At 39.4% G+C, this 27,175-nt stretch overlaps 1 protein-coding gene across 1 annotated transcript in view; it reads left to right on the top strand.

Moving 5' to 3' along the window:
- The window catches only part of ptchd4 (patched domain containing 4), a 42,234-nt gene extending 15,235 nt beyond the window's left edge, over nt 1-26,999 (top strand). Inside the window, exon 3 of the mRNA XM_044330046.1 lies at nt 19,976-26,999. Coding sequence (XP_044185981.1) covers nt 19,976-21,651 — 1,676 coding nt within the window. The 3' untranslated portion in view covers nt 21,652-26,999. The remainder of the gene's footprint in view (nt 1-19,975) is intronic.
- The last annotated feature ends 176 nt before the right edge of the window (nt 27,000-27,175 follow it).

A 27,175-nucleotide genomic window follows, 5' to 3' on the forward strand; every position in this document is an offset into this window, starting at 1 on the left:
TCACATCGTAGTAAAACTAATCCATTATTCTCTCTGAACAATCTAGCTAATGTCATCGCTGGCCTTTGAATCATGCAGAGGAAGAAACCCTGCACAGGGCAGTTACCGCCACATGCGGGCAGACCTTTGTTTAATATGGAGCAGCTTCTCCTCCTGTCTTTCTCCCCTGTGTCTATCTGCCGTGTCATCTGCGAGCTGGTCAATTACTGCTGAGCTGAGCTTGTCACTTCCTTCTCTCTCTGGATATGTGATGGCTGTTAGAAGTGTAAAAACAGGCAGAGAGGGGAGGAAAGGAAAGAAACCAGAGCAGGACTAATGAAACATACAGTACATGCTCTGACAGAGAGAAAGTGACGGTTTTGTCTTTCTCCCCCAGGATCTGACAAGCTTAAATCAGCTCAGTATATTGACCCTCCCAAACTGTATTTTATTTACTTAACACAACAGGCAGCAACTGTACACCCCCTTGGGACATGATGGTGCTCCTCGATGCTGAGCTGTAATCCAATATTTTTCACCTCAGCCATATTTGACTCACAGTGAGAGCAGAAATTGTTTCAAATGGCTACCTTGCATGAACCATGAGCAGGTTTGCGTTTCTGTTTTACTGTGGGTGGAAAGTCAAACAAATGCCTGCCACCATAATCAGTCACAAACTTTTTTTCCTATTTTTGTTAACAGCAGTATTGAGGTTAGGAGGTTTTGAAAAGGCTGGATTACCAACTTTCCCTAGACCCCTGACCCTCTGGGTCTTGAAGGCTCCAGAGTCACTGTGTGGCAATAAATTTGTTATAATTTGATAAATGTTTGGTAAAACTACATGCATGTGTGTATGCATTCAGTTTTTTAATGAGGGTCTCCTTATAAATAAATTTGTGTTTTTATCAAACTACCACAGACTATCATGGTTCATTTTTGCCTCACAGGCTCCCCAGTGGGCAATCAAGTTGAAACATTTTCAACTTGCATGGATGTGTCTTTGTGCCAATTTGTGCTGCTCTAGACTAATTTGTGTCTACTTGTACTTTCATTTACTTTGTATGCTTCTCTTGCACCGTGTCTGAACAGTCAGTAAGGGGGTGCATATGAGGAGAAGAACGCAGACTATCATTCCAACCAAAGTTCACAGCAGGATATGTTTATTTTCAATGCAGTAGGTGTCACAATTGACAGATGGGCTCTACTATGAAACCCCCCAAAATTATGCCTTTATTGATGCCTTACTTTCTTGACTATACTCATGGTTGTCTGCAAAATCTTTTTAGCATTACACAAAATAATAAACATCTCAAATGCATTAGTGGAAACTACAGTATAATACATTCATACATTTAGTATAATAACAAAATAATGACTGAAATAAGAATATCTGATCAAACAAATTATAAATAAGACTGTAGGTGTGTTCAGAAAGAATGTAAAGAAAATGTTAGAGGCATTTGCATGTACACATCTGGATCATGGATGTATTATGGAGAACTGGATACTGTGTTCAAAGAAGGCGTCTATTCATTCCTATTAAAGTTGCTCAGTGGTGCATGAAGCCAAAAAAGTCCACTGTAAAGCGAGTAATTTTGCAGGGGTGCTTAGAAAAATGTATTCACAGTTTTACAGCTGCTCCTTTTCCAATAATTGTGTGCAGGAAAAAATACTTTTTGGGCCAGTGTGCATCACATGACAGACTCGGAAGTTCGAACTTCAGGGTTAGGCAAGTATGTCAAATTGACTTCACAGCCCATCGCTTTTCCTGGTTGCCTGCTGTGGACATGACTGCTCTAGGTGGTACAAATTGGGATAAAGACGTATCCAGTTGAAAATGTTTCAACAAATGTTGCCAGCTAACTTCAGCTAACAGCTAAACAGTCGGTACTTTGGCTGCTTCTTCAATCAGTGTTTATTTCCCTGTCAAATTCAAACAAATAAAGTAAGCCAAATATTTGCTTTGTCTTCAATTTTCAATTCTACATTTACATTGTTATAACTTTTGGATGTTAACCGTCCAACTTTGTCTCTTCAGTCCCTGGGAAATTTGGCTCACTATTTGGCCAATGAGATCTTCACAATTTTAACATCTATCATGTATGTAATGAAGGTTTACAGCACTTGTGCACTCTTTAATGAAAGAAGGCAATACTTGAGTGTATTTACATGATTGATTGTCTTTATGGGAATAATGTAGCAGGTTACCAAAACATCTAAGTATTTGGTGAGCTGCTCCTCTCATGTATTTAGAAGTTTGGTTGAGCTGTAGAAGGGTCATTAACAATGTTTTCATGGAAAGTTCTCTCCCTCACACCCGCTCTGTGTACTGCCACATCAATCTCAGCCTGTGATGTTCCTGTCAGTGGTGCTGCATGATTTACAAGCTGTTTGGAGTTTTCTCTTTCTGGACCTTGATGTTTTTACGGACTGATATTTTTTTATCCTGTGAGGGCAAGATAGATAGTGACACTCATTCACATTCGCAGCCAGTCACGCGGTGCGGCCATCTCTGCTGATGGCGAAAAGCCTTTTGGGAATTCCTGCCTGCTTCTATAAGTAGGGCTGGATGACTGATGATCGATCTATGGATGTTATTGCCGTGAGTGGTTCTGGGATGATGGTGGTATGACAGCTTCAGGGTCGTTATTAAGGACTACAGGGAGGAATTATAAACCAGGTCTATATGTCAATTAATATAGCTCTATGGTGATATAGTCCCAGATGGAAAAATACATTGAAGCTTTTTGGAGTCTATACAATATCCACCTCCTAATGTTACCAACAGAATTTGATGTTGCTATGGGCAACAGGAAGACATGTATTTTATTCTGGCAAATGAATTTATTACTGGTCCCATTCCCAGTATCATGTTCTAGTTCTTCTCGTGTTTAATCTCCACACATTTCTTCAGTCTTCAGTAGTATGTGTCACTGCATCTCTAATTGTGACTGTGGAATTTGCACTTTGCTGTATTTATAGTACACAGAGCCTCTGTTTCCTACAGGTAAACCTGATTTCAGTGGCAGGAAGGGAAAGTCACAGTTTAATCAAAGCAGACAACAAGAATAACAGAGTTTCTGAGTGTGCCATATCTGCATGTTCCCATGGTGATGTGGCCAAGGTAAACCTAGAAAGACACTTATATGCTTCCCAGAAAGAGGAGGTCTCATTCTGTTTTCCTCAAAATACTCTACTGCCTGTCCATTATGTGCAGCCACACACACACACACTATGCTTTTTTACTTTCCTAGGTAAAATGAAGCAACTTGAAGGAGACCTTTTATGCTTTTCCTTATTTTCAGTCATATATATATAATGATACAGTGTCAGATGTTTATATTAAACATGGCCAAAGTGTCAAATAATGAGGTAAACATATGTAGAAGTAATCCCTGTGAGCGAAAAGCACCAGCTTCAGACTGTTCTGAATGCTTAGTTTCCAAGGTTTTTTTCTACTTTCAGCCTGAGCCGACATCAGCTCATGACACATTTCTTTATATGGTCATCTGCTCCACTCAAGACCTTGGCAATGCTCCACGAGAGCCGAGACATTGCGGCATTGGTTGGTAAACCGTCAAACCACGGGGATACCTTATTTTTTCAGCATGGTAAGAAAAAATCCATACCGTCACAGCCCTAACCAGTATCAAATATTTTAGAAATGCTGCCAATCTGTTTGGGTCCCACCTGCTTTAGGTAACACCCAATAATAGCATTGTTATGGAGGAGGGTGTTCCCCCCCACCCCCCCCAGCAAAACAGAACTCAGGTACAGCTATTCTCCTCCAAGTTTCAAGACTTTACTTTGATAGCATTCTATTCCTAACTTGTGCATCTTAAAAAAGCCTGGAAATGAACATGAATTCCCAGCAGATGCCAACAGACGCAGTGCAAAGTCTGCTGCTCAGGCATTGATTCCAGCAGCAGCTACAGAACCAAGTAAAGGCACACCAGATCATCTGCTTTACAGCCTCATTTGTCAGCCCTTTTGCATCACAGTCAAGTCATTTGTATTCCCCCACTGCCACGTTGCCACCAACTCAGTTGACCCAGCCATGGTGCATTTGTGTCTTTTCTTATATGCATATAAGTATACTTACCTGTACTTGAGTTGATCAACCTTTGGGGTGACTGAATTAATGGAAACAGTGAAAGGTCTTGTCTACGTGTAACAGCCTGAGTGTGTGTTCATGTGTGTGTAGATTTATACACATGTCATATGGAGAGATGTTCTCCAGGACCACAGTGACTCCTCCTCATTATGTCAGACAGTATTGATCTTTACATTACTGTCAGAGTTCCCTGGTCAGGATATAGCGGACCCCCACACACACTCACAAACACATACACATATGCACACAGTGTTGCCCTGTAAAGCATTGTGTACTCCACATAGCCATGGATATGCCCTATCATGACAAACAGGCAGGTGGATACTGGGAAAATCAATGAGCACATTTCAGGATGCCTCTCACACACACTCACGTGAACACACACGTGCACAGTTGTACATGTAGCATGAAAATAAAGTGAGAACATACCTGGATGCAGTACATTTCCACATTATCTCACATAATGCATCTCCAAGCTAACACTAACTTATTTAAATTCAGAGCATAGCAGAATGTATGGTGTAAATGTAATCTGTTGATTCACCAGTACGCAGTAAAATCAGACAGAATTCTAATCAACTCTAGAGATATCCTTAGTGACTTTCTTATTACAGATCCCTCCAAGTGTAACATATTACATGTCATTAATCAGGCAGCTGTGTAATTCTGCATGTATGTGTGTGACGGGGAGTAATGGGGATTTTTGGCCACCAATGAGGCCGATGGCTTCAGGTCTGTATCACGCTAGAACATCACTCTAATGTCCGGGCAGAAGAAGAGAAGAGAGATGATGATACACAATGATTAGCTGCATCTTTTTTAATTTGATATTGAGATGACCGAATTGATTTTATTTTTGCCAACTTAAATGACAGTTGATGCCAGTAAATGAAGTTCCTAGGGCTGGCAAAATGAAGCTCTCGGCTGTCAACTGGTTAATATGTTCTCTGCATGCTGGTATCTGTATTATTTATGCTTGATTTTCTCAAAATAGAAACACTGCTCCTATCATTTTGATGAGTTAGCAGCTAGCTTGGTGGGCTCTTGTCGAGTGTAAATGACCAGCAGCTGGTGGATAGTGAACAATGATGATGACATAAAATGATTGGAGTTAGTGCATCTAATAGTTTTTGTATTGAAACAACAAAGAAAAGAGAGTAATTTTCTAATAATGGGTACCATGATTTTGAGTATAACTTATATTATTCAGTGTCTTAACAAGCTGTGAAAGATAAAAAATTTAGTCAACATCAATGACAATTTTGCTAGCTTAAATGGTAGCAAACTGCAAAATGAAGCTCTTGGCAGCTGTCTGATTAATAGAATTTCTGAGAATAACACAACTCCACATCATTTTGATGTTTGAAATGGTAGAGAGTGGACTGTGTCTTCCTGCTGTTCAAAAAGACTGTCAATTTCAGACAGATAGGTAGCAGCTGGCTAGCTAGTAGTTAGCCAACACCAGAATAGTGAATAGAAGCTGGAACCTCACACTTAAACCTTTTGGCAACTTGAATTGAGACCTTCAAATGTCAGAGCTTTGATGAAGTTTGTCCTGTCAGCCTGTGAAACTAATGTTAGCTTAAACAGCTACAGTACAGAGCTGCCAATTAGGGCTCGTCAGTCAAATATCAAAAGTTGCTATTGTCAGACATGACTTGACAGCAGCTTGTCATTGTTAGTTCCAATAAGTGGACAACTCTCTAGCTGTTGTAACTGAAATAAAAGCCTTGTATTTACATAGAGTAACAAACCTTATCTATTGTAGAGTTTTTACACTTTTGAACAATTTCCATTAATGCTATCAATGTATTTTTGATTTTGTTCACAATGAAAATACGCAACAATAATTAGTTTTATCAAGTTGCATCATACTACCCTCTACATGTCAGTCTCTCATTAGATTTGCCATTTGTATGAGTGTGTGAATATTGACCAGGATGAGAGCCACTTTTACAGATGAGAGTCAATAAAGAGGTGCGTTGGGGGATAATCCATTTTTAATGGGACGTTCAGCAGGAAGCGGGGTCTCAAAAGGACCCCTCTTAACAGTGCTAAAAATACCATCAAAGAGTGGTGAGGCCTTGCATTTTTAATGGGTCAACAGAGAAACGGTCTAACTTTGTTCAGTGGGCATCATACTTCCTGTGACTCTATATTTTGGTCCAATGTGATATTTTTGTTCGCTGCATGTCACTAATTGCTTGTGAAGTCATTTTATATCAAAGATGAGAGAGTGACAGCAATGCCTTTTCTGTTATTTCAGAGTCATGTTGATAGATGTTTCCTTGACAGTTCTGTGAAATATTAATCACTTGGGAAAATTTTTGAAAAATACAAAGGTATTTGATTGGTTGGTTGGCTGAGTGTAATGTTAAGTGTTCCCTGTGCTCTCTGTGATTTGACATATGTTGTCGTCTTGCAGAAGGCAAAACTCCATCCAATAAATTATTCTGTGATTTATGCATGCCAAAACCCATCTCCACTCTTTATTTTCCTTTTTGCAGAATTCAGTCAAAACCACAAACAGCTCAACACAGCTAAAACATAATGCTATACAGCAAAAACAGGCACTTCCTTCAATGTATTAAAACTGTAAATATCAGCACCTCCAGCAAATTAATTAACACATGGGCTCTGATTTAACAGACCTTTCTGCCAGTCAAGGAGAAACACAGAACTGTGATTCTACATATACAGGCCGCTGTTACATGTCTGGCTGAATAGTTTTCTTATTGTCTGTTGATCACATGCTTTCAGTGGAATATGATGTTTGGAGACCAGTTTGTGAGTTTTGTATTTGCAGGAAGATATGAGCAGAAACAGCAGCTTATAAATAAATGCAGACGTACATATACAAAAATGCAGGCAGCTCACTCACTTAAAAATAAAAAATAATCTCACAACCTAGTGTCAACACTGCACCTCTTCAACAGACAGGAAAGCTACCTCAACAAAATACACTTTGCCATATTATTACTGACTCTAACAAAGAAGCAAAACAAATATGTGGATTCTGTGTTTTGCTGCAGAAAAGCAGTATCAACATACTTTGCAGACTTTTCTTAGAGAAGGAGAGGACTTGAAAATGCAAATGACCAAATTTGCTGTTTCACACCCAGGGGCAATTCCAGAAAATCAGTTTCAAACCCAGCCAGACTCCTACTCAAAATCCAGGATAATGTTTGCTGCTGAACTACATGGGGGAGTGTGAGTGTATGTGGGTGAGTGTGTATGGCTCAGGGTAAGGGACAAAATTAAGATTCCTGAGAAATCTGCGGAGGTTATATGCTTGCCAAAGCCAGCTACTGATCTGGCCAATGATAAGCTCGTAACTGGTAACTGAGAGGCCACCGATCTGGTGGGTTGCTAGGTTAGACGCGTGACATACCACCTTGGTCGGATGAATAGACAGCTTCTCATTTCCCACTGCGTGGCTTATCAAATACTCAAAACACTCATCAGCCAGACATTTCTCTGTTCTCTTTTAAAGAGATTGAGACTAAAATGAGAATTGCTGGTCCAGTCCAGGACCAGGTCAGTCCACTTTAAGTGAGCCTGGTCAGGTCAGGCTAACGCATTGTTGCTAACTTCGGGGCTAACTCCCTTCAATGGACAAGTATTTTCTTTGCCTCAGTTGGTTGGTCTAGCTCACTGTTAGATGCCACTAAATCCTACACACTGCACCTTTAAGATATTATTAGGGTTTAGCAATTAACACTTGGTTAGGGTAAGGAAAAGACAACTTCCATGGTTAATAAAAAGACAAATGTTAATAGTAAGTGTGTGACAGGACACAAATTCCGATCCCCTGGATGAAAGTGTAACCTTTGATATGCCCTACCTTCCCCCACATAAAGGGCACACTGCTACCGGCATTGGCATTGGACATAAATCGTGAGATGCCAGATTGTCCAATATTGCCATAATTCTTAGAGGTTCTGGGTTGATTAAAATATATGTAACAATCCACAGCAACAGCAGGCACAGAGAGCAGCAGTACTATATCACTGTTGGTCGTATTTATTGCAGATGATGATTCAATTTCCATGATAACATGCTAAAACTTCAGAAGAAATATTAAGTATATCTAAATATTCGTTTAAAAAAAGTTGAGTTTAAGACAGATGTCTGAAAGAGAAATGAGTCCCTGAACTTGTTAGCGCTTGTTAATTGCAGTCTGATACTTTGCCTGAGAGCACTGTGTGAATCTCACCCCGCAGTCAGGGTAATGACACCGTCTTTCTGTAGTCATTACATCTGTTTGTAACCCACTGCAGCAGGGTTAAGCTCACCTCCAGCAAAAACAGTGTATGAGCTAACAGCTGCAATTAGCAGGGCCAGCTAATGTAGCCAGCACTATGGAAACATGCATTTAAACTTAAGAGTTCAAATGGAGAAATTTAATTCATGTTGCAAGAGACCAAGTGACTGGAGTTTGTAAGGAGTGATTGCTTTTGGGCTCCCCTGTGTTTGCCCTCACTTTCACTCCCCTCATCTGTTTTTATTGAGTTTGGATCACTCCTCTGCGGTGGGACCTCCTCCTTGCGATATTGGCTCCTCTGTCATCTCCACCTGTGTGACAAACCGGCATGGTTAACAGTCATCCTGATTGGAAGAATCCACGGTGGGCGGGAGTGGCTGACACGCTCTCTCTCCACGTGATGGATGTGTTTTGGGGGTCTGCATGCCACAGAGGTTTTAGAGCAGTAATTAAGTTTAATGACTCAGTGGCTTTTTGGTGTGCGCCAGGGGAGGAGGGGACGGATATTCAGCCGGGGTCTCCATTATAGGGGCACTGTGGTCAGGCTGTGAGACTATAGTCCTCCCCCCACCTCTCCTCTCAGCAGAAAATAGTCTGCAGGACAGCTGGTGACAAACTGCCCTCTTACAATCCATTCAGGGTTGTACCTGCATCTGGGAGAGGCTTGAGATACAACGCCTCTTGCCTCTTCATCCTTTCATTCTGAGCTACAGCTTTTCATCTTTCTCTCTCTCTTTATCCATCCCTGCTTCCTGACATACTGCTATAGTGGCAAACAGCACAGGCTATCCCCCCATTAGACAGATGGGGAACAGGGAACCCAGCCTCACATCAAAATGTGTAATAGCTACGTTGGTCCACAGAGCAAAACGTTTAGTTTCACTATAACGGCTCTGTTGCCATGATGTTACTATGGACACTGCTATTGCTGAAACCATGTAGTTGTATGTTGTTTGAATCATTGTCTTTGCATTGTGTAGTTATCTGAGTTGTTATGTTGTTTGTGTTATTTCATGTAACTGTTTGATAATGTTCTTTCAATAAAAAAAAAACATAGATTTTAGAACACCCCAGGGTTGAATTGAATTTGAAAACCAGAATTTGAAGCTATACTATTGGCTGACTGGAGGACCCGCCTGGAAGTATTTTCTTCACTGTCACTGTGTTAAAGTCCATGTAAAGCAATAATAAATATGTGCTCTGAGTTTGTCACACCACAGAAAAATGTGTAATTAACCACTCAGCCAAATTTAAATGATTACAAAAATCGCTAGGGTTGTCTGCCATGGGTGGGCTTCATTCCATTTCAAATTGCTGCTGGTCAGCCACAACCCAAATCCAAATGCCACTATCTCTGTTAAATTTTATGTTTAACAGAGATGGCTGAGGATATTTAAGATGAATATGAACTGAATGTAACTCCTCTACCTCATGCATTGACCCTGTACCTAGAGCATTTTTTAAGCGGGTGTTCAACAGTGTTTCAAGTCATGTCCTTAAAATTATAAATACACCTCTTCAAACATGCATCTTTCCACATGCCTTCAAAGCAGCTGTTGTTAAACCCTTACTAAAGAAACCCAACCTAGATAGTAATGCACTGACCAGCTATAGGCTGATATCCAACCTTCCATTCATTAGTGAGATACTTGAAAAGTTTCAGTGCAAATAAACTCCTTTCTTAAAGAGAACAATATCCTGGAGGATTTTCCATCAGGCTTTAGAACACTGAAACTGCTCTTACTAAAATAATCAGCGACCTCAGACTAAACTCTGATGAAAATAAAGTCTCAATTCTAATCCTCTTAGACATAAGCACAGCGTTTGATATGATTGACTGAGACATCTTCATCAATCGTCTTAAAAAGTGGGTTGATCTTTCTGACTGTGTGTTAAACTGGTTGAAAATATACATCAAAGGGAGAAAATTTTACATCAGTCTTGGAGATCATATGTCTGAGGAACATGACAACTGCTTTGGGGTTCCACAAGGGAGCTGCCTTGGTCCATTATTATTCTCACTATACATGCTGCCACTTGGTGATATAATCAGAGAACACAATTTATGTTTCCATAGTTACGCAGATGACACACAACTGTACATCTCCACTGAACCAAATTATGCTGCAGCTATAAACTCCATTACTACCTGTCATCTTGCAATAAATAAATGGATGAGCAAGAATTTCTTAAAGTTAAATAAAATGAAATCCTACTAGCTGGCCCCAAAGCAAAAAAAGAAATGCTGTTTAATAATCTGGGGAAATTAACTCCCTAGATTGAATCTGAGGATACAAGTCTTGGCAATATCTTAGATTCAGATCTAAGCTTCAGGTCCATTATTAACAAGGTGACGAAAACATAATTTTTCCACCTTTGAAACATAGCTAAAGTACAACCATTTATAAATCAAAAGGATGCTGAAAAACTGATCCATGCCTTCATTTCAAGATGACTAGATTACTGTAATGCATTTTTTACTGGCCTCTGACAGACTTCAGCTCATTCAAAACTCTGCAGCTCAGCTATTAACCAGAACCAAGAGAAGCGAACACATTAGTCCAGTTTTAGCTGCTCTGCACTGGCTTCCTGTGACATTTGGAATTGACTCCTCCTTACATACAAAGCCCTTAATGGGCTAGGACCTAGCTGCATTGCTAACTCCCTTGTCTTTGCCTTCAAGAACACTGCAATTGTCTGCTGCTGGTTTATTGGATGTTCCCAGCAACAGCCAAAAGAAAATAGGGGATGCAGCCTTTGCCAATTACGCCCCAAAGCTATGGAACACACTATCCAGAGATATCAGGGAAGCCAGCTCGCTAAATATTCTTAAAAGAAAGCTAAAAATTTATCTCTTCACTTTAGCCTTTAACTAGCTTTTCTCTCAGTTAGCTTCACAGTTATGCAATACTGCACTTCTTTTAAAATGTATTATACTTGATTTTATACATTCTATGTATTCTATGATTTAACTTTGTTTTTATTATTATTATCATTATTATTATTATTATTATTAGTAGTAGTAGTAGTAGTAGTACTATCCAGTATGTATTGTATTTTATGTCAATAGGTTTTATCTTCCATCTCATGTTACATGGTTGCTGAGGTCAGTCGTTGGTAGGTTTGAGAAAAAAAGGCTGTGATGTGTGTTTTTTAACCCCACAGCACCACTAAGGGTGTTTTATTTTCCAGGGCAGCTTTGGGTTGCACCCAACACAGATAAGACCCACAGTGAGGTTAAACCTGTGGGAAGACATTCTGGGGTAAGCTGAAAGAGGCTTATTTTGGTTAATCAAGACCAGTGGTGAGTCTGTGTCTGTTGGGAAAAGGGAGGTTCTGTTATGCTTATGGCTTCAGAGACCCAGGCGCCAATTTATAGATTGTGTACAAATGTCAAAATACTTTCTGAGTTTTCACTTATTAAGTCTCAAATTACCACTACTGAAGTACACATTCAATGTATTCTATTTTCACTATTTCCACAAGTTTTAGATCCCACTTCAAAACAATATTATTATACCATTCTGTAAATAGATTTGAAAATTTCAATTTAATTTTAATATTACATTGTTTATTTCATTATTATCCTTATTCTTATTATTATTACCTTACTTTTGTCTATTTTTATTCTTCTGTGTTGCATTTTTTGGGACCAAACACAAAGACACTTTCTTTGTATGCTTGCATTGGCTAATGAAACAGATACAGAACAGACAAAGTCAGAGTGCAAGGCTTCATCAAGAAATTGTTAAGCTCTAACCCACCCTTAGTTATTGCTGCCTCTTTTACCCTCTATTGTTGACTCTTAAATGTTTCAATATGCATGTATGCAGTTTGCAATAACAATTATAGCAGGTAAACCATTCAAAATTTTTTAGTAATTTTTGAAACAGTAGGTCCTTGACATCAGACAAAAGCAGGCTTCTCCTTTTCAGCGACCATCGGTTTACCAGCTGAAATGGCAGCTGTTGCTGGCAGAGTTTATGATCTGTAGCTTGCTAGCGAATCCATATTAACTTCATGAATTAGATGGAAACGCTTGTCTCGCGAGAATCTCTCTTATATACAGCCCCATGCACACTGCTTCAGCATGTTGAGAAATCCAAAATTTGACATGTCTGCCATGCCTAGTTATAGTTGCTAAGCAATCAGTGAACAATCAAGAAGTGGTTCATGATCAGTCAATAGCATATCCACATTACAGCGGATTACTAGAGGAGGAAGCTTCTCCTACTAGTTAGATGACACTTATTTAAAAATATTTGTATTAATCACTGTTTCATTGTAGAATGTGAACTGCCACCAGGTGCTACAATGCAAACTTTACAGAAAAGAATACTGAGGACATGACACAATTGTCCTCAATAGCACCTACACTCTGAAAACAGCCAATCCATGCAGCTTGAAAAGCATGTTTCAATGGTTTTTGCAGGTTGCCATTGCTGGTAACAGGCTGTTATCTAAACATAATCCTCAGTCAGTGCCATCAGTTGTTCATAACTATTGAGAACCAAATGCTGAAGTCCTTCACTACCACTGCCAAAAAGTGTGTTATACCACCTGCAGACTCTTATATAGAGGAAAAGGGGAGGTGAAAGGAGGCTGATTTGTTCATTTTCTGTCTGTATGTGTGTTTGTTCTAGAGTGTGTTAGTGTGTGGGTGTCTGAGTGTGGGTGAAGATGGTGAGAACAGAAAATGAGAGTCTGGTCTTCCCTGCAGACTCAGTCGTGGCTAAAATGGTAGTCATACTGCGTGCGTGTGTGTCCCGTTGTTAAGGGAACATCACGATGACACTGCTTGACTTTTATGACTGCAATGATATCTGTAATTCTGTAATTCCGAACAGTTATAGAGGCCCCTGTTAAAATTTGGCCGTCCAGTTTTGCATTTTTCAGCATACAGACAGAATTGTCAGTCAGCTCCAAAGCTGATTAGCATTGAGCGGCAGTCATGCTTCCAGCCATGTGCTCCTCTCCTCGTCTCCCTCATGCTTTTTCTCACTTTCTCATTGATTAAAGCTGTGTCCACACTGGCCAGGCTTCTTGTCTGTTCTTTATTTGCACAAAGGATGAAGTTTAAACATCAGGATTGGGTTGTACCACCTATTCAAAATTCCCAAATTTGTGTATAAAGTCATGTCCACGTACTTAATAACTACTTGCTATTTATTAAATTGAACCATTGAGGAATGTAGCTAGTAAAGACTTTAGTAATATATAAATTGCTTTCTAGGAAACATCTGCAGCACTGTCCAAACAAAAGCAATCAACTATGTTGACAGGAAGTTACTGTAGCATTTGGATGTTATGTTACAAGCAGTAACATAACATCCGAAAACTTCTTTTTTTACAGTTTTATAATAACTAAACTGCCAATTTGTAAATCTAGTTACTTTACTTTGTTTTGTTTATACTGTTCCATATATCTGCATGTTTTGGGAAATATGTGTTTCAAATTAAGTTGTGTTTGGAATGGGTGGGAAATATCCAATTATTCTAACTTAACGGACACTATTTAGTCATTAAGTCTAATGTCAGCATAAAATTTTGTAATTGGAGGTATCCTGCATTAAGTCTTCCCAGTTTATAGCATTTTTCATCAGATATGTCCTTATTCTATTATTCTATCACCAATTTTATTATTTAATCTAAACGGGTCATATTAGCAAACTAACATTATCTTGCCAGTTAGTTCAACTGACTACACAACATTTCCATCTAAATATATACCTATACCTAAATATGTTGTTACAGCTAATCTCTCCATTTTTATTCAGTGATACGTAAATCTCCATTCAACACTTTTACTAGTCTAAGTCTGAATGTGCAATTGTCTTGATCAATCCAACTATCTTCTTTAAAGAGCCCATTATTTTTTGTTGTTGTTGTTGAGGTTTTTATATCATTCTGTACCTTCCCAGTCATGTTCCATATGTATTCAAATTTGAAAATTCAAATTTTGGTTGAAGCACATATGTTTCAGCATCAAAATGTCATTTTCCCAAGCCTTCTTCCCATGTGACCTGACATAGGTTTCTGCAGACGTTGCTACATATGAACCGATATAAACCCCCTAGCCCACCTAGCCAGTACCCACAGAAATGGACTGAGCACTCACTGTTGCTGCTGCTTAAAGTTTAAAAAATAAACTCCTAGCTCTCCTGCCTGCTGCGGATCAGAGCAGAATCCGGTGACTTGTGGGTGTTATTGTCCCGAAGCTCCGGCTTTGCCCCCGGCTCTCTTTTCCAGAGCTCCCAGCACTCAGCAGCTGTCTGTCCCTCTGCTCTGTCCAGTGCATTTATAAACATCTCATACACTCAGACTCAGTGCTGCGACATTGCTCGTAGTTTATCTTGACAATTTTTCTCACTCTAATATACAGCAAGCAAGATGACACTGTCAGCGAACTGCACGTATGTGTATGTGTGTCTGAAGTTTTTTTTTTCCCCAAAAAATTACATTTTTACACTTCTGCTAGAATAAAGTCCTCAGAATAAATGTCAAATGTCCTCATGGACTGACTGAAATATGTGAGTTCAACACTCTCATATTCACTAAACATGAGGGAATGCTGTTACTATTCTTCCTTCCTTCTCAGTTCTCGGTTCGAGCATGTCACCCACTGGAACACCTGTCTTAGTTTGACATGGGTGTGAATACATATCACTCCAGCAAGCATGTTGCTGTTTTTGATCTTTGCCCGCACTCTTTCACTTCGCTCTCATTCCCTCTAATTGGGATTCTTCTCATTTTTGAGGCTTTCAAAGACAAAGGTAGTTTCACAGAGAGAGAAGACAGGTGTGAAATCTCCCAAGCGTTTGTCATTGATGAAATGAGTTCTTTACTTACTAGAAAGCAGACTTGATCAAAACAGCACTGAAATCATAGTCAAATCCAGTCTATTTGAAGGGTATTACCAGTGTTTTATAATGTTTTATCCTATTTAATGCAAATCATGTATACTTTACATTATCATACCATGTTTTCACATTGATATTTCATCCTCCAGACAGCTTTGGTTCTGAGATCTTTCAGTACAGTACAAAAACAAAACCTGCTTGATGTCATGTCTCTTCATGTCTGTTTTCATTTTTGCATGGTGATGGAGTAGATGGCGTGAAGATGTTCAGTCAAGAGTTATAACTGCAAGATACAGAATGGCAGCTAAGAACAGCTACTGGTACAGATTGTCCTTAGTTTTATTTTCATGGTCATAACTGCTGTACTGTGTGTGTGCCTGCTTTTTTCTTCAGGGAAGATGGGTATAGGAAGAATCTAGCAGTTAGTGGGGGAGAACATACAAGACAAAGCACCCCCATGACATAGATGTAGGCTAGTTGTTTTTGGGGGTATTGTTGTTTTATGGTTTGTCTGAATTGTTTTACTTTGTGTATTTTTGAAGTGCTTCTTTGTAGTTTTTGCACCTCTGACCAAATAATTTTTGTAATATGTGATTTTTATTCACTTAAACAAGACAACATGATGATGATATTCATCTTATTCATCTAATCTTCTGTTGGGGGTCCTGGTGTTCCAGTATTTGGGACACATGTCTTGTGGCCGTGGTGTGCACCAATCCCAAATACTGGTGTAAATACTGGCGCTAGTGAATCTTGACCTCAAAGTGCAGAGTTGAGTGTGAAGTGGTTTGGATGAGAAATGTTAAAGATATTATTAAAAGAAAACATATAGTGGACCTTGATCTTTCCAATATAGCAGCCAAGCGATGCATAGCTGCATAGATTTTGATTTTCTCGAAAACTATTAATCCGACTGACTTCACACTTGGTGGGTGTATTGCTGAGGACCAAAGGAAGTCCATTATAACTGATGAATAATTGAGAGCCTTGAAATTTTGACAAAACTTTTCTTTTTTAACCTGTGCAGCTTTTCTAGTCTTTACAGAAGTGGTTTAGCAACCCAGGAAACTCACAGACCAGTTGCATGCATTGTAAATGATCTCACGTGATGCTACTCAGCCAGTCAAATCTGTGCATTCCAATAATCATATTGCGACTCGAGTCAGTGAGTGAGATACACACACAGAGGGGAGAGAAAAGACGAGAGACTGCAGTCAGAGAAATAAGCAGGTCAGAGTTAAGTAATTTCACAAGGCGTACTCAAGAACGGACAGATTCTCACATGTTCCTTTTTCCCATGGGCAGTTCAAAACCAGTATGTCTCATATGTTATGAGACCGCGGCGTTAAATGATCTAAGAGCCCAATAAATAAATAATAAAACATCCACTTTATTTTAGGATGCCCATTTTTTCAAAAGCTCTCCATTATGTAATTTATTTTTAAATGCAGCCCTTATTTTACTTGAAATGAGAAAATAACATTTATTTACTATTAGACTACTTATTATTTATAACATCTGTGTATAATAGAATGTTAGTTTCTTTCATGTTGTTAGTGTATATACTCATTCACAGCTCACATCAACTGTATTTTTCTGTGCATTGAAGCAGCAATACCAGAAGCCAAGCAATCGACCCGTTCCGAACAGGCACGTTTTGAACGGGTGCTGCACTAGTTACAATAAATGTTCAAATGATCCAATATTTCACCAAAAATCAAAGATTAGAGAAAAAGTCAAAAAATTGAAAACAGATTTGTATATCAGAACTTTGTTTTTTCTTCTTTCCTCTCCCATTAATCATCTCACAACCCCTCAGATTTATCTGGTGACCCTTTGGAGGGGCCTGAACCCTAGGTTGGGAACCACTGAACTAAGCTAGCTAACTGTATATAAAGAAGCTCAAACTAGCTCCACCTCCAGCAGCTACAACAGTAACATGCTGCTTACACACTGATGCTTCAGTCTTAATAATCTAATGATGTCATATATAATAGTATATCAGTAAGAGGGACCAAACCACTACTTTTACTACAATACTTTACATCAAGCTCATAATACTTATGTACTTTTACTTAAAGGACCAGTGTGTAGCGTGCAGTGGCATCTAGTGGTGAGGTTGCAGATTGCAACCAAATGAATACCCTTCCCCTCCCAAGTGTGAAGGAGAACGGTATGGTGGCCACAAAACTTGCAAAAAAAATGGAGGCCCTCTCTGGAGCCAGTATTTGATTTGTCTATGGTGGGCTACTGTAAAAACATGGTGGTGCAGGCAGAAGAGGACCCGTTCCCTATGTAGATATATAGGGCTCATTTTCAGGTAATGAAAACACAACAATTCTCATTTTCAGGTGATTATACACTAATTAAAACATACTTATGAATATTATATTCCATTTCTGCCAAGTCCGTTCCACTAGATGCCACTAAATTCTACACACTGCACCTTTAAGTAGGGTTTTTCATGCAAAACTTTGTAATGGAGTATTTTTACATTGCTGGGACTTGGTACTTTTACTTATGTAAAGGATCTGAGTACTTCTTCCACTGATCTGCATACTGATTGGGCTAAAGTTGCAGCCCAGTATGTATGTCTGCAGCATGCAGAGGGATTTAATTATAATTTTATAGATACAGTAGATGTATTGCAATGTAAGATAAAGATTTTATCACACAAGTGTTCAGTGAAAAGATTTTTGTTGGAATCCTTCAGCAGTATTAGTAATGACACAAACCAGGGACACTTTACCAGATGTGCTTGTTGTTATTATCCACCTTCACCTGCCAGCAATCAATCAGTGCACAAAATCCCAGAGCTTTTCCAATCATGTCCTGAAAATGACATGCTACTTAACATCCTATTTGGTAACTGTTGAGGGGAAACGCATGCGGAAGCCTCTGGTGTAATGTTGGAAAAGGCAGGGGCGTGAATTTCCTCTCTCTCTCTCTACACCCTCTAAACCAACTGACACTAACTAATTGACTTGCAGCACAGCTTAATAAAACTAAAAGCAGGAAGAACCATCTAGCCGACTCATTACATAGGCCTAATTCTTTATAGTTAATTAACTTTTTCTATGTGTCAAACAGGGGGGAATTTATAATGCTGTCAAGGGGAGCAATCCCTCTCACTTGACTGTCCACCTGCTAGATTTGAAAGGAATATTTTAAAGCTGATGCTGGCACAGAAATATACGGATGGACCACATACACCGTTCACTGTTACTGAAATATTTACATGGTGCTGTGGAGGAACATTAAATTGATTCTAGTGTTCAGAAATTCATAACACACTCCCTCGCAGCAGTTTTCACCCCCATCAGAAATGCAGCTCCGGCATTTTACAAATAAAAATACGTGGGTGGGCGGGTGTTCCTGTGTGGGAGATTTTGCACTATGGAGCATATGCCTTTGAACATTGTGTATTTATATCTATAATTTTGACTGGTGAAAATCCCACAGATTTGACTCACATGAATGGGCCTGCTGTTCACTGGTGCATGGTAGAGAGGACAGTGTAATATCTCAGATATAAGAACAACAGAGTGAAGGAAAGCCCATGTCTATACTAGAATTAATGTTTTTTAATTTTATCTTTCATTTTAAATCTGTATTGTCACAATTGTCACACATTGTTAAGTATCCTTACCAGCACTGATAAAAAAATACCAAAAACATCAGTACAATGTTTATTCTCTTGGACACATTTATATTAAAGGATGTACCTAACATGGCAGCCTCTAGGGACCACTAACAGAGCCTTAGAATGAGGAGATGCCCTAATACATACTGACACATCAACTGTGATTATTTCAACCTCATTTCCTCTCAGTTTAGTATGATGGTTCTAAATAGTAGCGATGATAGAAGCATGGATTACATACACTGAATCGGTATCAGCAACAATACTGACCTTACTGAGTGGATCCAATCCGATCCATTAAAAACGGTTTCTTTCTGAATCTGAATCAGCTTTATTGGCCAAGTATGTTTACACATACAAGGAATGCGGCTCCGGTTTCTAGTCGCTCTCAATTTAAATACACAGTTTCAGGAATAATGTTCAGGAAGACAACTGGTAGGTGCTTGCCTACTGAACACACAATACCTATGATCCTTGATCACCATTTCTATTTCTAATTGAGAATAAATTGGAGTTGTAGTGAATTCAAAACACTTTGTTGTTTGCAGTTTATCTTAAGTTTCCGCTCATCATTAGCAGCACACATTACAAAATTTTAAACTCAGTCATTGGATGCTTATCACCACAATGCTCCTTGGGAGTTGCAGTTAACTTCTCTACAAAGTCTTGCACCTTTGACTTTTATCAAAGAGCCAGACCTAGGTCATCTTTTGTGCCATGCCCATAAAGGACTCCAAAGCACTCCAACTGCCTGGCCCCAACATTGTCTATGCAGAGAATGTATGGGATTTTTACTTGGACACCTAAAACAACTTCCCCCACTTCACAACTCTATGACACAACATACATTAAACACCACAGATATCCAGAAAATTTGTAGTAGGTAGCAGGTCCTTCTCTTGGCTTTTGATGCTGAAGGGATGTGTTTTCCTTCTTTTTAGATTAAATTTTTTGAGCTTGCTTTGACCTCTCAGTGTATATCAAGCAGTGTTCTTGCCATCAGGAAAAATATTAACGTTCATGTTGAGATGATAACATGTTTAAAGTAGGTGTGCATAGTACTAACATGTCAGTGTAAACATAATCCTTACTGGGTTCTCTTTCTTTTCTTCCAGGCCATGGAACCAAAGGGGTATTCGAGCTGCTGGCAGGCTGGAGGAGAACAAGGGAAAACCTCCCCTTTAAAGAACGCGTGGCGGATGCTTTTGCTGACGTGATGGTGTGCTACACCATGACCAGCTCACTTTACATCATCACATTTGGCATGGGAGCTAGCCCTTTCACCAACATCGAGTCAGTGAAGATTTTCTGCCAGAGCATGTGTGTCGCAATCCTGGTCAACTACTTCTATGTTTTCTCATTCTATGGCTCCTGCCTGGTGTTTGCTGGACAACTTGAGCAGAACCGCTACCACAGTGTTTTCTGTTGTAAAATACCCTCAGTGGAATACCTGGACCGCCAGCCCACGTGGTTTAAAACCATGATGAGTGATGGCCATGACTTGTCCACACACCATGACAGTGCCCCTTACCAGAATCACTTCATCCAGCACTTCCTGCGTGAGCACTACACAGAATGGATTACCAACACCTATGTCAAACCCTTTGTGGTCATTCTGTATCTCATCTACGCCTCTTTTTCATTCATGGGATGTTTACAAATCAGTGATGGATCAAACATTGTGAACCTGCTGGCTAGTAACTCTCCAAGTGTTTCGTATGCTCTGACCCAGCAGAAATACTTCAGCAACTACAGTCCTGTGATTGGGTTTTACATTTATGAGCCCATTGAGTACTGGAATTCCACGGTGCAGGAGCACCTGAAGACTCTAAGTCACGGCTTCAACAAGATCTCCTGGATGGACAACTTTTTCCACTACCTGCGAGTGGTGAATGTGAGTGCGTCAACCAAGAGCGACTTCATCACCATCCTCAGGGGCTCCTTCTTGCGCAGCCCAGAGTACCAGCACTTCACTGAGGACATCATATTCTCCAAGATCCGTGAGACTGACGAATACGACATTATCGCCTCACGCATGTATTTGGTGGCACGGACCACAGAGAAGAAGCGTGAGGAGGTGGTGGAGCTTCTGGAGAAGCTTCGCCCATTGATGCTGATCAACAGCATCAAGTTCATTGCCTTCAATCCCACATTTGTGTTCATGGACCGCTACAGCTCCTCAGTCATCTCTCCCATCCTTACCTCAGGCTTCAGCGTGCTCACCATCCTCATCCTCACTTTCTTCCTGGTCATCAACCCCTTGGGGAACTTCTGGCTCATTCTCACGGTTACATCCGTGGAGCTGGGCGTCTTGGGTTTGATGACCCTCTGGAACGTTGGCATGGACAGCATCTCAATCCTGTGCCTTATTTATACCCTCAACTTCGCCATGGATCACTGTGCACCACACCTGTACACTTTTGTGCTGGCCACCGAGCACACTAGGACGCAGTGCATCAAGTTGGCACTGGAGGAGCACGGGGCAGCCATCCTGCAGAACACATCCTGCTTTGTGATCGGGATCATGCCCCTGGTGTTTGTGCCTTCCAATCTGACCTACACACTGTTCAAGTGCTCCCTCCTCACCGCGGGCTGCACCGTGCTGCACTGCTTCGTCATCCTGCCCGTCTTCCTAACCTTCTTCCCGCCGTCAAAAAAGAGACACAAGAAAAAGAAACGGGCCAAGCGGAAAGAGCGGGAGAGGGAGCGGGAAAGGGAGAGGGAAAGAGAAAGGGAGGAGATAGAGTGCATCGAAGTCAGGGAGAATCCTGATCATGTGACAAACGTCTGAATAGTTTGTAATTTTAGCAGTGAGTATCAGTGGGTATCCGTCAAGTATTGGTGGATGAGAGGTGTTCTCCAGTGATGAGGCACCTCTCAAGGCGCAGGGGAGTCTGAGATGTCCCCTGTGGAGTGGGCACTTGTCACTCCCAACCAATAGCAGCTAAGCTGGCCAGAGTAGAGCGCAGCCCCACTGGACAGTCATTCAGTCCTTCAGTCTGGACAGTGTATCTCATTTGCACAAACTGCAACTTGCTCATGGTTCTAAAACTCTTTCCTAACTATTTGGCACATGAAAACAAGTTAGTTACCAGAACTGTAAGTAAATTCCAAACATATTACATTAGTACATTTGAATATTAGCAATTCTATGTTCATCTTCTGCAGCCCTTATCTCAAAAGAAGTGAGTGAGGAGCATAGCAGTCTGTTAAGCCAAGGACGCTCAGATGAGTTGGTGAAAGTGCTTAGTGTGATTATACAAAGGTGTACAAATTAATAACTGTGCAGAAGACGACTGTGCACACACCTCACTCCTCACACCTTATTCTTCACACTGATAACAGCAAAAAGAGACAAAACCAAAATTCTGTGGAAAGAGAGATACTGTGGACCGAAAGCACATCGCATGCATTATTATAACATTAAAAATAGCTGAACAGCTGAACTGGGCAGATGGCATACACTGTGTCCATTATGAAGAATTATCTTGCACATTGCATTGTGTGAATAGAACTGCAGAGGTTTATTAAGCAGGAGACAAATATTTCTGCTTTATTCCAGAGGTCACATAAGGTCTTAGGCAATGGCAAAAAGAACTGCAGTGGGCTGCAGCGTATGAGGAGGAAATGATGAGTGACTGTCGTGCAGCAGTATCAGGCAGTAAGCCTGATTTTTAGAGTATGACTTAAGTAAATCCTAAACTGCTTTTGCACCAGACCAGTAAAACCAAAAGTGAAGAGTGTTTCCAAGACTTGAAATATTGAACTTTCCAGTAGGTTGATAACAATGGAAAGTTTCTGTGAGAGTATGAATGTCTCCATGATCCCCTTACAAAAGCTCAAAGGAACAGCACTGGTAATTGGAAGGTTTGACTGTGATTCAATACTAGCAGTGGTGCCAAATAGTGTACAGAGTACAACTTTCATATAAATTAACCATGAATCATTAATTAATCGAGCTAATTTGAATGATTGCTATCTAGTGTTGTCAAGGTTTGTGAAGCAAATTATGAAGCAGGCTTTAAATTACATTCTGTAAAGTATACTTCCTCTGAATATTGTGAAAAACTGATAGAGAGCCGAAGTCAAACCAGAACTTCTGGACTGTTCCAGAAGTAAGAAAACCCCATTTAAAAATCAAATTGACGTTAATAATGATGTAATAAAACAAACAGTCCAGCCCTACAACATAACCTTGCTCACGAGTTGTGTTTCACTGGCCTTTAAAGCTGCATTAATCAATACTTTCATATTGACAATGGATCCAATGATTAAATTTAAAGCAAAAGGAGTTGATCGTAGTGATGAGCTCATGGGGAATTATTACCCAACTCTGAAGTTTCCCTCAGCTCTGTGGAGCATTTCAGCATCTTTTAGTTCATTGTTTTAGTTTTCCTCACTTTTTTGTTTCACTCTCATGGCTTTCATCAAGCTTATTTCTAGTAGCAGCAGCTTGCTCTGATAAATCCACTATATGCAACCTCCCCAAACAGCAGATGGACAAAGTTTTCCAAAAGAGAGACCAAAACAGACTTAGAATGAGAGTGAATACTGAGCATAGATTCGCCAGGTGATTAGAAACACATCTCCAAAGTAATGCTAATGTTGCTCCGTGTCTGCTGGATGTGTAGATAAACAACTGTTTTCTATGTCAATGTCATTTTTTCAAGCTGTTCTGCTGCCCCAAAGTGGCACCAAAAATAAATTAATGCAGCTTTAACAAACACCATTTCCCACAAGCCCAAGACAATTTGGGGTTAAATATCACCAGCTTGACAGATGAGATGTCACTCATGAGGAAGAAACAGTTACTATTATGTATGATATGCATACTACTACATTAGAAAATTTTCGTGGGAAGTGCAGTTTAACCACTAGTTTAAACACTAATAAATTAATCGTTTAACTTTGTTGCAATCAGAAGGAAAGGAATGTGTTTCACTTCCTGAGAAAGACCTATAATAAAAAACCCCAATGAGAGATTCCATTGAGTTACAAAAGCTAGTGGAACAGAGGCTGGACTGGGAATGGTGTCAGGACTTCAGCTCTCTATCGGGAACACTGCAAAAGTAAGGGTGCAGACAACTACTGCCACCCGTAGGCCTGGAGCTGGTCTGGTCCATGTATGTATGTTTTGCTATAGTATTTCAAGTAACATTCCATCAAAACTATCCACAAATATCCTTCTTCAGTATTCAGTCTTGCAAGTCCAAAAAAGCTGTCTCCCCAGAGGGTAAACAGTATTATCTAAGTCTGCCAAGGCCCGATAAGAATCTCTGTTGCAGTCCCAAAACAAACACACTCAAGGTCAGCAGCCCTAACAGATACCAATCTCACACTGACCTCTGGCAGGCAGATATTAGCTGGTGGTATGTGATAGAGAGGCCCTATATGTGAGCAGATGTGGCTGATTGCGGACCAGTCAATACCTTATTAGGGGATTGGCTGGTTCTTACGGGGCTGTCATTGAGGGGACACTGCTGTCTTGTTTCTTTGTGCTACCACTGAGAAAGTGAAAGGCTCTCACACAAGACAGTGGAAGCTAATCAGGTAGCTTGGGGTGAGGATATAGTTTTCATGCTGGACCAAATATCAGTGAGTAATATGTTTTGATGTTTGAAAAAGAAGTGTGTGAGTTAAAAGGATTGTCGGTATCAAGTGATAAATCACTAGTTATCAAAAACGCTTTTAAAATCCACTTCATGTGTAAATTAATATCAGTGAATAAATGAGACACAAAGGTGGAAAAGAAAGACCTTTTACCTGTCATATTTTACCATGAACACACTTCTGTGGATTTAGAAAGTAAGTGTTGAATTGTCTCTGATAAGAACCGTATAACTTTCATCAAGCAGACATTGATTGCCCTACTTAGAAATGAGGAGGTTTTGGCAAGCTACTTCCTGCAGCAGCTGCAGTGAACACCACATAATGTAAAAGCCATGTCATGTATGTATAGCAAGAAGGCATGAATTGTTTGAAAAACGGGAAAGAAATGCAAATCTTAAATAATTTACTTCCCAAAATGGACTGTGTTTGCATGGCACTGTATTGTATGTATGCATGTATTTAATTTCTCTGTATGAAGTCTGCATATTTTTTATTTTGCTACGCTGTAGTGACTTATGTTTGTTGTTTCAATGCATATTCTGTAACACCATGTGCTGCAAAAGAACAAAATGAGTCATATATGTTCCAAAACAAAAGCCAGAGGATATTTCATGTGTAAAATAACTGTACAATACTCTTTTCTATATTTTCTAAGAAAAAAATATACTATAGAAAGATTTTTAATGACAGGATTTTCTTAAAAAAAAAGAATAAAAAGGGAAAAAAGTTGAACACAGTAGGCCAGTAATAAACAGTGGAATGTTACCAGTATACTAGATCTTATTCCTTGCACACTGCAGTGTCAATGTTTGTTGATGATTCACACTTTTATATGGGAAACTGTGGCCACCATTTTACTGTTTGTTTGTGTGTCTTGACTCCTATATAACCTCTATCTGGCCCTCACATTTAAGGGAAATATTCATTACTCAACCGCCCTTTTTAAATAACTAAACAGTCTATCAGGCTTTCTACTTTTCTTTTTTAACAAAAACATAGATTAGAAATTTACAGAATATAGGTGAAATATATCTATTACAGTTTGCTATAAGGCAGGTCAAGCTTAGAAGCAAAAAATTCTATATTTAGCATTATTGTAAACTCTTCTGGAACATCATTCCTAAATGTAATTGGTGTCCTCTTACTGAAGGCAACCTGTCATTGCTGCCTAGAAAGCTATTCTATTGCTGTAGCTTATATTCACAATCTTTCCATTTAGAATTGGCAACACACTGAGTCTTACCAATGAGTTTTTTGAAACAGCATGTGCTATTCAATATCTAAAACAAATCTGTAATGTGTCTCAGTGTTTTTTTTGACAAAAACCTGGCTTGACAGATGAGCTTGGCATTATTTTTTATATTTTTCCTCTAGTCAACAAATCATGTGAAACCAAAACCAACAATGTGTTAGTCCATCTACTGATACTTCACAAATTCTTTACCCTGTCTGTGACACGAAGTCCCTGCTGGTCACGAATGCATACTTGTTTTTTAAAAAGGCTAAATATTTGCCTCAAACAGCTGGGCACTGTAGTTTTTAACAAAATAGTTTAAAAGGTGGAAATTGTGCATTTTCTGGGCTACTTTCAGCTGCATGTTAATGAATTATCTAATTATCTATCTAATCTATTGAACAACAATAGAGCTCTATGGCACAGAGGAATAATCAATATTAGGCTTTGACTACACAATCAATACTTGTTGCCAGGATTAATTCATTGATTGTTTTTGGTCTTTTCATGGGATTTGTTAAAAACTGAGGCACAAAATATTGCCAGTCTTATCCTTTGAAAGGTAAATTGGCCTTGTGTGCTATAATCAGATTCAATGAGATACCAGATACTCTATATCTGCTCTAAAAAACTACACTTTGTATGTACATATTCTTTTTTTGTTTCAGTGCACAACTATAGTTTGACTCCAACACATTTGTAGTAAATTTCAGTTATTTGAGTCACATTTACACACCCTCTTTATCATCTTGTGAAAACTAACCACCATACTTGAGCATTTGTTATTGAAAGCAGATCAAAGTGACCATTTTATAGTCAATCAAACCTCTTAAAGTGTTGCACAATTTCTAATGTTACAAATCACTTTCACTGGATCTATTCTATAAGCTCCTCCTGTATGGTGTGGTGTAGCCCATTTTGTCTTCTATGGGCATATCATAACTTAAATGTATGTGATACTGTGACATTGCAGCTGAAATATCCACATGTGTGCTGATAATAGGTTAGGTTGCCTCCAAATCTTTTTCTCACTAATCTAATGTGCTAATAAGTGCAATGCATGTTATTCAAAAGCAAAACCAGAACTCCAGTTGAAATATACATGACAAGTCAAGGTTTGGACAGGAAGATGAGTGTACTGTAAGTCTCATGGAGTCCTTTGACCACGCACCAGCACATTTTCTGTTTGTACAACCAGGGACAGCACAATATTTCCACAATACAGGGCAATAAAATTATGCAACACCACTCTGCTTGTTGAATAATATACATGGCAAATCTGTTTCAACCACAGCCTCAGAGGACAAATTACTGTTTTATTGTAATTCATCTATCTTGTATAGTTGAGTATAGGCTCATGATGCCCCCATTCATCAAATCTCTTATTTTATGGTATCTAGTTTCAGCATTTTTCACAAAGTTTCAACATTATGCAGATGGCAACATATACAAATGGAAGTCTATCTATCTA

The sequence above is a fragment of the Thunnus albacares genome, chromosome 16 (assembly GCF_914725855.1).
Source record: "Thunnus albacares chromosome 16, fThuAlb1.1, whole genome shotgun sequence".
Classification (NCBI taxonomy): domain Eukaryota; kingdom Metazoa; phylum Chordata; class Actinopteri; order Scombriformes; family Scombridae; genus Thunnus; species Thunnus albacares.